The sequence below is a fragment of the Enhydra lutris genome, unplaced genomic scaffold (assembly GCF_002288905.1).
Source record: "Enhydra lutris kenyoni isolate GAN:26980312 unplaced genomic scaffold, ASM228890v2 scaffoldscaffold43, whole genome shotgun sequence".
Lineage (NCBI taxonomy): Eukaryota > Metazoa > Chordata > Mammalia > Carnivora > Mustelidae > Enhydra > Enhydra lutris.
The window spans coordinates 3,081,959-3,094,050 of record NW_019154127.1 but is presented as its reverse complement, the minus strand read 5'-3'; the positions used below and the strand labels follow the sequence as shown (position 1 = coordinate 3,094,050).

At 50.2% G+C, this 12,092-nt stretch overlaps 1 protein-coding gene across 1 annotated transcript in view; it reads right to left on the bottom strand.

The window, feature by feature from the left end:
- The window catches only part of LOC111155709 (hormonally up-regulated Neu-associated kinase), a 98,754-nt gene that overhangs the window by 56,851 nt on the left and 29,811 nt on the right, over positions 1–12,092 (bottom strand). The window contains exon 2 of the mRNA XM_022516029.1: positions 2,031–2,323. Within this exon, the coding sequence (XP_022371737.1) occupies positions 2,031–2,323 (293 nt within the window). The remainder of the gene's footprint in view (positions 1–2,030; positions 2,324–12,092) is intronic.

Genomic DNA, 12,092 nt, shown 5'->3' with positions numbered 1-12,092 from the left:
GTCTTTGCTATCAAAACATTATTAAATTCATTCCTTTGTCATTCTGACAGTAATTGCGCTGAGAAGGATTGGAATTTGTTAAAATTACTTGAAAAGGGGTGTTGAGAGTTTTCTGCGCAAGAGGCCGGAGAGTCATGCACAGCCCTCCCCAGCTTTCCCTTGTGCGTCCCCGGGGGCCTGCGACGTTGGGCCCTCCTCTGAGGTCTGAAAGCACGAAGCCCTTGTCACAACACCCCGAGCATCCCCCCTGCCCCCGCAGAAAAGCTCAGCCCCCACATCCAGGTTCCGCTGTGGCCAACAGAGCCCGTTATCCTGGCTGATTCATTCCCGAGGCTTCTGTGCCTTTGTCATCGCCATAAACAGAGCGAGAACCAGGCACACTCACCGCTGTCCTTCTCCTAATCATGGCAGAGTGATCACAGGGCAGGCTTCACACCGGTATTGTGGGAGAGAGCCAAAAATAGTGTTATTCACTTAAAATTTCTGAATGTTCCCTTCCTTGCAGATCTCAACTCCAAGAGTTCGAATAAACTGTGATTTCGTGACAACACGGGTGACTAAAATTATGTTCACAGAGAGAGTCTCTCACCTCGGGGAGGGAACGATCCACTTACAGGGTGCCTGGCCAGGGCCGGCCCCAGAGCAGCCCCAAGCCAGGGGACCTCCCCCTTCAGTGTCCCAAGGCTTCGCCCAATGGGGCAGAGCATCCGAGCCCGTGAGCAGGGAAAGCCCTCTTCACCTGGAAAGCCTACAGGTTCTGTCAACGAAAGGCCTAGAGCTGCCCTCTGCACCCATTAGAATATGAGTGGTTTTCAAACCCAGAACATGCACCATGAGAAGCTGAATTTTTTAAAATATGTGTCTGGTCCAAAAGTCAAACACAGAGCGGCCATGTGACCTAGCAGTTCCGCTCCTAAAGCCAGAATTTTGCAGAAGGGAAAACACATGCTCATGCTATAACCTATATACGAAGGTTCAAAGCAGCATCGTTCACAGCAGCCAAAAGGTGTAAATAGCCCAAATGTCCACCAGCTGATGAAGAGATACACAAACGGGGTCTCTCCATGCAATGGACTAGTACACAGCCATAAAAAGGAGTGATAATCAATGAAACAGGACCCATAATTTTTCTCAACAACCCAGAGTGATTACTGATCATAACTTCAAGAACGAAGAACTACACATTTATTGGTGAAGTCCATGTTTCCTTGGGAGGAAAAGATGGCCACTTTTTAAAAAAAATTTTTTTTCTCACTTCCTTTTAATACAGAACTAAAAATGGCAACATTGCCAAGAATGCTATTTCCTTTCCCTTCTCCTTGTGGAGCTCCTCCTCAGGAGGGAGCAGACCATTTCAAGAAAAAGTCTGATTTTCGTAAGCATTCGAAAGGTGGGTGTGGCTTATGGGAAAACCCCGCCCTTGAAAGTGCAAGGTCACAATTTACATGCTGATTCAGTTCAGCTGAATAACACATATATGGAGCGACTACCACAGGTAAAGCAAATATAATGAAAGCATCATCCTTAGCACAAGCCGAAAAACCATCTCATGCCATCGTAACACTGATTCTTCTTTCAGACTCCCGAGCAACTGGTCTCATTACTCTTTCCAAGTCAGAAGAGCAGCCAACACTCAACGTGGCTGTTACTACGTACCAAGCCTGCTTCCAAGCACTTCTCATATATTCACTCATGGCCTTCTCTGTTAACCCTTACACCAGCCACAAGGTAAGTATCATTATTATTCCCATTTTACAGAAGAAGAGACTGAGGTTCAGAGTGGCTAAGTAACTTGCCCAGCGTCACACAACTGTGAAAGGGTAGAGCCAGGATGCAAACCCAGGTGCTCTGGCTCCTGATATCACTCTCTTAACGCCACAACGGCATTAATCCAGCCCACAGAATAATTCCACGACACATGCACAAGAACGGTAAAGCGCCCTGCAACCATTCAGCCTTGTGCAGAGCATGCGGAAGCGCTATCCAGCCATTCAGCAGAGTCGTGATCGCGAGCAGGGCAGGGCCCTCACCTGTGCACCACTCCAGCCCGGTGCAGGTGCTCCACGGCGGAGATGAGCTGCCTGATGTATCTTCGGGCTTCAGACTCCTCCAGACGCTTCTTCTCGTAGATCTTGTGCATCAGGTTGCCCCCAGGACACAGCTCCATGACCAGGTAATAGCTATTCTCCGTCTCCAAGATATCGAGGAGCTGGGTGATGTTGGGATGACGGATCATCTGCTGAATCTGCCCTTCTCGCCGAAGGTTCTTGGTGACGTAAGTGTCCTTTTTGGCTCTCTTCTTGTCAATGACCTTTATGGCCACCTGAGGAGACACCGAGAACATGGCTGTTGTCAGGCCCTGCAACCAGAGCTTGTTCCCTTCGCCATTCAAAAGAACCCCAGGGAGATACATAGCTACTCCTCTGTCCCAGGAGAAAAACCTGATTTAAAATGGCATCAAGGGGATGGGGCACCTGGGTGGCTCAGTCATTAAGCGTCTGCCTTTGGCTCAGGTCATGATTGCTGGGTCCTGGGATCAAGCCCCGCATCGGGCTCCCTGCTCAGCTGGAAGCCTGCTTCTCCCACTTCCACTCCCCCTACTTCTGTTCCCTCTCTTGCTGTGTCTCTCACTCCATCAAATAAATAAATAAAATCTTAAAAAAATTAAAATAAAATAGCATCAAAGGGAAAAGGGAAAGCTGTAACATCAGGAACCAGATCCACTTATTAAGGAAGAAAGTGAAATTAGGCCAACATCAATGGTCATCTGGAAGGTGCAGTGAAGAGTCAGTGATGACCACGCCCTGAAATGCCAGTTTCAACTCCAGCCAAGGGCCTCTCCTGGCTCCCTCTCAGGCTGAGCTGCCATCTGTCCAGGGGGCTGGGTTCCCCGGGGAATCCACTTCTGAAGGAGCAAAATCAGCCCGATCTTCAGTTCTAAGCTGTGGTTGGGGACATGGGGGATGCAACACCCTCTCCTTCCACCCACCCTTTCCCTGCCCTGCCCCAGGCCCCCTGGCCTCCAGCATTCACCTCATTCTCTTGGTGAGTTATGGTACAGGTTAGCTCTTGGCCCCCCATCAGGATCCCAGCTACCCACAGGACAGACCTCCTGGGTCACTGCCCCACAATCGACACGTCACACACACAGACCCTCCAGCTTTGTATAAAGGCAGGGAAAGAGTGGGGGGATTTTGCCTTTTCCAGCCAAATCTGCACCCCTTCTCTTCGGTGGCGTTCACCCCCCTGCTCACCGTGCCCTAAAACACACCACTGTTTTTGCCTTTTATGACTTCGCTCATCTTGCTATGCGAACAGCCGCTGACATCATGTCGATTCCTTCTGCTGCGGGCTTCTCACCACCCTTCCTCTCTGCCCATGCCACCGATCGGGTTCATTTGGAACCATGCCTCCAGCACCCGGACGCACCATCCCTGGGATCCTAACCACCCAAGGGACGCTCTCATGGAAGGCTACTGAGTCACAGGGTGCGGAACCTGAAGAGTGGCCCTTCCACTTGTATTTATTGCCTTTTGTGTGATTATATTTTATAACTTTCATGATATACTCAATACATTAGTACAGAGTTAGGACAGAGATCAAAAAATGAATGATTCATAGATGACTGATAGACAGTATTTGCAGTGAGGCGTTCACACATTATTTTCCTGACACAGGTTTGTGATTAAAATTAATTAAGTCGGGGTGCCTGGGTGGCTCAGTGGGTTAAGCCTCTGCCTTCGGTTCAGGTCATGATCTCAGGGTCCTGGGATCGAGCCCCGCATCGGGCTCTCTGCTCAGCGGGGAGCCTGCTTCCCCCTCTGCCTGCTGCTCTGCCTACTTGTGATTTCTCTCTGTCAAATAAATAAAATATCTTAAAAATAATAATAATTGGGATGCCTGGGTGGCTCAGTTGGTTAAGCAGCTGCCTTCGGCTCAGGTCATGATCCCGGCGTCCTGGGATCGAGTCCCACATCGGGCTCCTTGCTCGTCAGGGAGCCTGCTTCTCCCTCTGCCTCTGCCTGCCATTCTGTCTGCCTGTGCTCGCTCTCTCTCCCTCTCTCTCTCTGACAAATAAATAAATAAAATCTTTAAAAATAATAATAATAATAATAATAATAAAGTCTTGGGGGCACCTGGGTGTCTCAGTTGGTTAAACATCTGCCTTTGGCTCAGGTCATGATCTCAGGATCCCGTGTTCAAGTCCCACATCAGGCTCCCTGCTCAGCGGGGAGTCTGCTTCTCCCTCTGCCCCTCCCCCCGCTCATGCTCTCACATTCTCCCTCACTCACTATCTTTCAAATAAATAGGGAAAATCTTTAAAAATAATAAAATAATAATTAAATCTGGCCACCACTCACCTGGACTATGACATCAATGTCCTACCTCATTTCCCCAGTGCTTGTCTTGGCTCCCCTCGAAGTCACTCTATGCTCTGCCCTAAAATCATTGGGTCTGGAACTCCGATTTCTTGTGTAAATCTCTTCAGGACTTACCACTGCCTACAAGGCAAGGTCCACACTCCCTGTCCTGGCACTCAAGCTCTACCACCTGGGCCAACCCCGGCTGCCCTGGGCAGCCGGTCTCCTCTTTCTCCCAAACACACACCAGGTTACCCTCCAAGCTTGTGCTCATGCCACACACCCCCCACCCATCTGAACACTCCAGTCCTCGAGCCATTAACTCAAATCCCACCTCCCTCCCAGAGGGTGCTTTCACTCCTTTTCCCTCGGGCCCACCACAGCCATCAGCTGGGATCCCCCTGAAAGCGCCCATCCCTTGAAGCAGGGACCACACTCCTCCTCTCCATCACACACACTCTGCATAAACAGTAAGGGACCAACAGTTTACTACCTGAGCAAATCCTAAATATCTTTTTTTTTTTTTTTTTTGCAAATCCTAAATATCTTAATTTATTATCTCTTCTGGAGAGCAGAGTCTCACTTATTTATTTATTTTTTTTAGTTTGTAATTGACATGCAACAGCACAGCAGTTTTGGGTATACGACATCCTGATTTGAGATGGTGTCGAGCCTACAAATGGATTACCACGATAAATTTGGTGAACATCCGTCACTACACATAATTACAACTTCCGTGCTTGTGTGATATGAACCTTTCTGTCCTGTCTCAGCAACTTTCAGATACACAAGATGGTATCATTAACTAGAGTCATCGTGCCGTGTGTTATAACCCTAAGACTTACTTCTAACTGGAAGTTTGTGCCTTCTGAACCCCTTCATCCACTTTAATGGGGGATCTTCAGGTCCTTAATCCAAAGATATGATGAAGAGGGAACAATCAGCCAATGCACCACACAACCTGGGGGTCTGCTGTACCCCAGGTCAGCCTGGGGCTGAGTTTGTCCCCCCACAGTGGGTGAAGCTACACTGTGGCTGCAGTTTGGTCCCAAAGAGGTCAGGAAGTGCTAGACTAAAAGCTTTATAAACTATACTCATTTGTGACCCCCCAAAAAGAAAAAAATATATAGATACACATACACACACGTGCAAACACATGCCTAGACACCCACAGACATCCACACCCACACATACACTCCTATGTGTGTGCACGTGAGTCCCCGTGTGTACGTATCCATGGTCTCCTGGGGGGGGTGGGGAGAAAGGGATGCTGAGAAGTACAATTAGAGTCTCTGCTCAAGTCTGTGTGGCAATGTTTTAAAAATTACACCCTCTGGCAATGAAATTCTTCAAAGTCCTATGAACAGACAATAGTCTGAAAGCCAGGCGGTAATACGATCTGCCCTTTTCAACAGAGCACACAATAATTATGAGGATAATTTATTTAGCTCTTCAATCGCCTGTCGTAGGTCACGTAAGGGCCACCCATAGACTTTGGGTCCTACTCGCTGGAATGTGTGAATGTGGCCTTATTCGGCAAAGGCGAAGGATTTTGAGATGAGATTAATCAGGACTCTCTGAGTGGGACCTAAATGTCAGCTCAAGAGTCTTTATGAAATAGAGGGGCGGTGGGATGGGGGGGGGCATAGATTTCGCACAAATACCCAGAGGAGCAGGATGTGGGAAGGAGGAGAGACACGGTGAAGGCCCACAAGCCAGGGTGTGCCTCCAAGTCAGAGCCATCGGAGGGAGCACAACCCTGGCAACACCTTGATTTTGGTCCAATGACATTGACTTTGGACTTCTGGCCTCCAGAATGGAAGAGAATACATTTCCGTTCCTTTGAGCTACCACGTGTGCGGAGCTCTGTCTCGGCAGCTCCGGGAAACTAGTGCACCAGATGTGCCCCCTGTCACTGGGTACCTTGGGTCCCACCTTCTGCTGGCTCTGAGAGCCCCCTGGTGAAGACCTCCAGCCCCCAGGTCACCACACGAACGACCCCTCTCCATTTCCAAGCACCACCCCGTCCCCAGGCTTTTTAATTCACCCACGATACTCATCCCCTCTGCCTTGATAATACTGAAAATGGAATGCCGTTCTTGATTACAGCTTTCGGTTGTCATCTGTAACAACCGAAGTGGGAAACACTAAGTGGGGAAATTAAGGGAAAGGCAGTCAATGATCAGCAACGGGAGGGATCTAATTGAATTTGACAGTAATCAGAGATCTGCAGGCAGAATAGATCTAACGCTGATTCTACCCAGTGGAAGCCTGGCATGCTGATGGGTCTGAAAAGAGAAACTGCTTGAGTCAGGAGAGTTTTTAAAAAGTTAAAATTAAATGGGTACAGACTCGCTGAAGACCAAAGCCAAGGACCCAACTGGAAGCAGTTGTTCGGGGAGGGCAGGACAGGGTTGTGGAGGGAGTGTGGAAGCCTGGACGGCATCCCGAGCACATCAAGAGAAAAAGTCTTGCTGTGGAAGGTGAAATCAAGGGTTCCAGATCTTCACCAGAGTCAAGTTGCAAAGTCTCCCGAAGTCTTACCAAGGAATCCATTTTCCAAGATTGCCCTCAAGCTTCCAAGGTGAGTCTCCGAGTCTTGCGGAGGGCGGGGGGGGGGGGGGGGATGAGCAGAGAGAGAATAACACAGCTCCAGAGGACTCCAGCTGAAACAGGTTATTCACCAACTTCTCTCATTGAAGTAAGAAACTGCATTTCTCACAACCTGGCAACTCCTAGCGTCCTCCCCACCCCACCCTCCTCCCACCAAAAAAAAAAAAGAAGAAGAAGAAGAAAGGCCAACCAATGATGGATAAGATCAGCAAATTTAAATAGCTAAGCACCTAAGAAATGAAAGGAAATTCCCCCAAGGCCAAAATAATGAGTATTATCTACAATAACTGGGTGGCTATGGGGTGGGGAATAGAAGATACAGGAGAGGGGCGCCTGGGTGGCTTGTGACTTGGTGGGTTAAACGTCCCACTCTCGGTTTGGGCTCAGGTCCTGATCTCAGGGTTGTGAGATGGGGATGGAGTCCCGAGTCAGGCTCCGCTCCCGGCAGAGTCTGCTTGACATTCTCCCTCCGGTTCCCTCTGCCCCTCCCGCTGTGTTTTCTCTCTCTCTCTCTCTCTCTCTCGCTCGCTCGCTCTCTCTCTGAGATACGTAAATAAATGTTCGGGGGTGGGGAGATGCAGGAGAGAAGGGGTAACTGCAGGCGAGAAGAACTCGAGGATGCAAAGGAAGAGGTGGAGGAGTCCGTGGCATGGAGGGGGAGGAGCAACGTGGGGAAAGGGGAGGAGCAATGTGGGGGAGGGGGAGGAGCAACGCGGGAAAAGGGGAGAAGCTCAAGTGCCCGGATCCCAATCCATCAGGAGAAAGATGAGTTGCAGAGAGGAATTCGTGCTTAACGGCCTGTATTAGGAGAAAAAATTCCAACACTGAATGAAGGAAACACAAAATCATCTGACCCCGTCATGACACAAGGTCGTTCCTAAGATAATGGGGACAAAGCACTTAGTATGATGTCAGGCACATGGGAAGTGCTCCTTAAATTGATGCTCTTATTCTCATTACCATGTTACTTCCACTGAAGCAGCCTACAGAGAGGGTGAAAAAGCACTCCGGCTTAGCTAAGATTTAAAAAAAAAATGTGTGTTTCCGTCCCCAGCCGATTAAAAAAGACACCTGGCCCACGTGTCGGTGTCCTGAACTCTCTGGAATGGAGTTGCTTTTAAATCCCAAGGCAGTGGTTTAATAGCAGCCTAGTCTCTCATCTTCTTTAAATATTGACTTTGTTGAGACCGTCTACATAGGATCAGAGTTAACGGGATTTAAAATTCATCCCTTCATCCTCGATCCCCTTCCGCTGCCTTTAAAATTCATTCCTCTCAAGTGCGTCAAGAATCGTCAAGAATTGTAGATGTGGCTCATCTCTGAAAGGAAAAGCCAGATGCAAAATGGAGCTTCCAGAGGACTAAGAAAAAGAATGCTGACCTAAGACCTACTTCTTACCATCCCCAAAACACACACGGATGTTTTACCCTTCCAACGTGTGCTGTGGTTTCAAAAGTTTAGGTCTTTCCTTAATGTAAGCGCTTTCATGCCATGTTTTAAATAATCAGAAGGTATAGGGAGGAAGAGGCCATGACCAACAGAATTTTCTTATTACATGGAAATTAGCCGAAAAAGGAGCTTTCTTCCAGAATGTTTTGGTTTCTTTCTTTCTTTCTTTTTTTTCTTAAGATTTACTTATTTATTTATTTGAGACACAGAGAGAGTGCACAGGCACGTGAGTGGGGGAGAGGCAGAGGGAGATGGAGGGAGAGAATCCTCAAGCAGACTGCTCGCTGAGCGAGGAGGCTGACGTGGGGCTTGATCCCAGGACTCCCGAGATCATGACCTGAGCTAAAATCAGGAGCTGGGCACTTAACGGACTGAGTCACCCAGACGCCCACAGAATGCTTTGGTTTCTTAATGAATAATGTATGTGAAACTCAAATGACTCTTTTCTCCTTCAGCAAACATTTATTAAGCACCTGAAATAACACTTGACACTGTTCCAAATGCCAAGTGTATACTACGGAAGAGACCCAGATCTCCAGACCCTCTCGTGGTCCAGACCCTCTCGTGGAGAGAACTCAGATCCTTTGTCGTGGTTCAAGATTATCATCTGTTCTGGACTGAAGGGGGTCCTCCTGCTACAAAATGTGTGTATGGAAGCCAAACTCCCCAGGTGACTGTATTTGGAGAAAAGAGCCTTTAGGAGACATATAAGATTAAAGGCGAGGATAAGGGTGGGGCCCTAATCTGGTAGGACTGGTGTTCGTATGAGAAGAGGAAGAGATACCACCGATCTCTCTCTCTCTCTCTCTCTCTCTCTCTCTCTCTCTGCACATGCATAGCGGAAAGGTCGTAGGAGAACGCAGCAAGAGGACAGCCATCTACAAACAAGGAAGGAGGCCTCACCAGAAACCAACCCTACTGGACATCTAGCCTCCAGAGCTATAAGAAAATAAGTGTCTGTTGCTTACAACTTCAGTGTGTGGCCTGTAGTCAAGGCCACCCAAGCGGACCAAGAAATCATCCAAGCATCAGAGAATTCTATGGGATTCCCTTATCCTGCAGAAGAATGAAAACCTAAGTTAAGAGCCAAAGGCTCATGTCCCTTCACCAAGGGCTGGAGCCAGACCTGTTTCTTTCCTGATCTCACCTGCTTTCCACCCTCCAGCAGGTGACGGGGAGGCACAGCATGTCAGCTGGGCCTGCGGACTCCGAGGCCCCGGGGCCTTGATACCAGGGCCTGTCTCTGCCACTTGTTAGCCTGAACCTCTCTAAGCCTTAGCTTCCTTACTTTAAAAAAAAAAAATAAAAATTTAAAATGCAGGGAAGGATAATAGTGCATACCTCATAGGGATGCTGGAGAGAGAAACGAGGCCACCCAGGAAGAGTGCTCAGCACCCAGAACATTCACGGAAGCCCTTAATAAGTGTTCACTGCTGGGAGCAGCATGTTTGTGCAAGAGGAGTGGACACAGAGCCAGGAAGGCCCACCCCCAGGCTCCCAACTCCACCACTCCATGTTGTCCTCACAGGCGGGTCTGGGGCCCTCAGAGCCCCCCCAGTCAGGAGGTGAGAGCCGTCTCAAGCTTCCGCCCCAGGCCTCCTCCCTCCTTCCATGATGATGGGCTCATGCGCCACCCGCCGGGCTCTTCTCCGGGCTCCCCTACTTTGTGACCGGTATGCTGGTGAGACCCAACACCCATGTCATGTTCACACCTCTTTTCTGAGCTCTGTCTCCATCAACCCCTCTGGGCTGCCTCCCCAGTCCTGCCCCCAAGCCCGGCCTGGAATTCGCTCCCAAAGGGCGGCCCTTCCCTGGCCGGGCCCCACTCCCTCCTGACCTCAGAGGACAGTTTACTTCTCCAGCCTGGACTGCCTCAGGTCACCGACACCTCCCCAGCTCTCACACCCACCACACATGCTTAACAGCTTGGGACACCTCACTGAGATCTCTAGGGTCTGGAGGTTGCCTCTCTTTTGGGTCCCCCAGCTTCTAGCTCAGTGCGTGGCTCTTGGAGAGCTACTGGGGGAGAGAAAGGAAGGAAGGGGGAGAAGGAAGGAAAGAAAGGAGGACAGAGGGTCCCCTCAGTCTGCCACAGGTGGTCAGTACAGTGGCTTCCTGGGCACCCCTGCTCCTGCCGTGGGTAGGTCTAACCACTCCAGCCCTCCTCATCTTTTGCTACAAGACAGGCAGCCCCAAATCCTTCCCTTTGACTATGGAAATGCCACCTATGGATGAGTTTCAGCTTGTGCAGGATTATGAAGCAGAGACACAGACGTGCCCTCTTCGAGAAAAGTCACCTTCCAGGAGAGGCTTCCCAGACCTGTCTGATTCCAGCTGCGCCCATGCCCTGTGCGCCCACCATGGCACTCGCCATCCCTCACTCTACCCTGTGCTTTTACTGGGCTATAACGTGATGTCCCTACTTCTCAGCACAACATTCGCCCATCTCCACACCCCCTGCGCAGACTCTGGGCCGGACCCCTCTCTGCTTTTTTCAAGCCTCATCCTTTTCCTAGAACTCTCTTCTTCTTAGAAACCCCTTCTTGGCACTAGCCCCACTGTCACCTCAAATGGTGGTTGCCCTTGTGTGCCCAGTGCCTGGCACAGTGTCAGGAACAGAGGAACTCAGGAAACAGGTACAAGAGCAAAGGCATGTGCAAGCTAAGGATAGCAGGAGACAAGGAGCGAAGACGGATGCCTACAGCCACCCCCTGTGTGCCCTGGGGACGCCACTTCAGGCTCGACAGCAGGCACACAACTTAGACTAAATGTTAGTGGAAGCAGATCAGAGGACACTGCACAAAGGCTATCTCTGGCGGCCCTCTCTGGGCAAGTCAGAGAGAGAAAGAAATTTAAGATCACTGTCAAGCTAAAGGCAGTGAGCTGATGTCCCCTGCTCCCCATGCGTGGACTGAAACCATCCCGCCATCCTCCCCCATAAAGCCGTTTCATGCTTCCCAAGCGTCTGGCTGAGTATAGGAGAAATCACTAGGGAGAGAGGCGCCGTGACCAGAGTTAAAGGGTGTGTCTGGGACCCCTGGCATTCCAGCGCAGAAGATCTGTCACTCTTCACCAGCCACTCCCGGGGTCACCTAAGTCCCTCTCAACGCCACAGCTAATTCTGGACTGGGCATGGGCCGGGGAGCCTTTCTCCCTCCCAAACTGGTCTGACTCACCTGTCACCTTCTAGAGAGCAACTAATCGGGGGTTGGGGGGGGGACAGGAAAGCTCTCCAAAAGCAAGGCCCAACCCCCATTTCTCCCAGAGGAAGAGCCAAGTGCTGACGATACCCACAGCCCCCCACAGGCAGCCAGCTCGCCCCCTGACTCCATTGCCCTCTGGTCCCCCTCCCGTTCCCGCCGCTCACCCACTGCTTCCTTACCGCTCCTCGGATGTGACAGGAGTATCCCCCTGCTGACAGCTATAACCACCAAGCCCTTAATACAATCCCCTTACTCCTGCCTGCTCTCCCCGCTTAGCACTGGTTACTTCTTAAATCCTACACCGCCCGCTGATTGAGTGTGGGATCAGCCTGACCCTCAGATGCCCCAGAGGGGAAGGCATAGTCCTCCGTCTTCACTGACACGCTCTCACCATCCAGAAGGGTCTCTGGCATACAGACAGCACTCCAGTATTCTTGAAGGAAGGAAGGAATGAGTACAGTGTGGT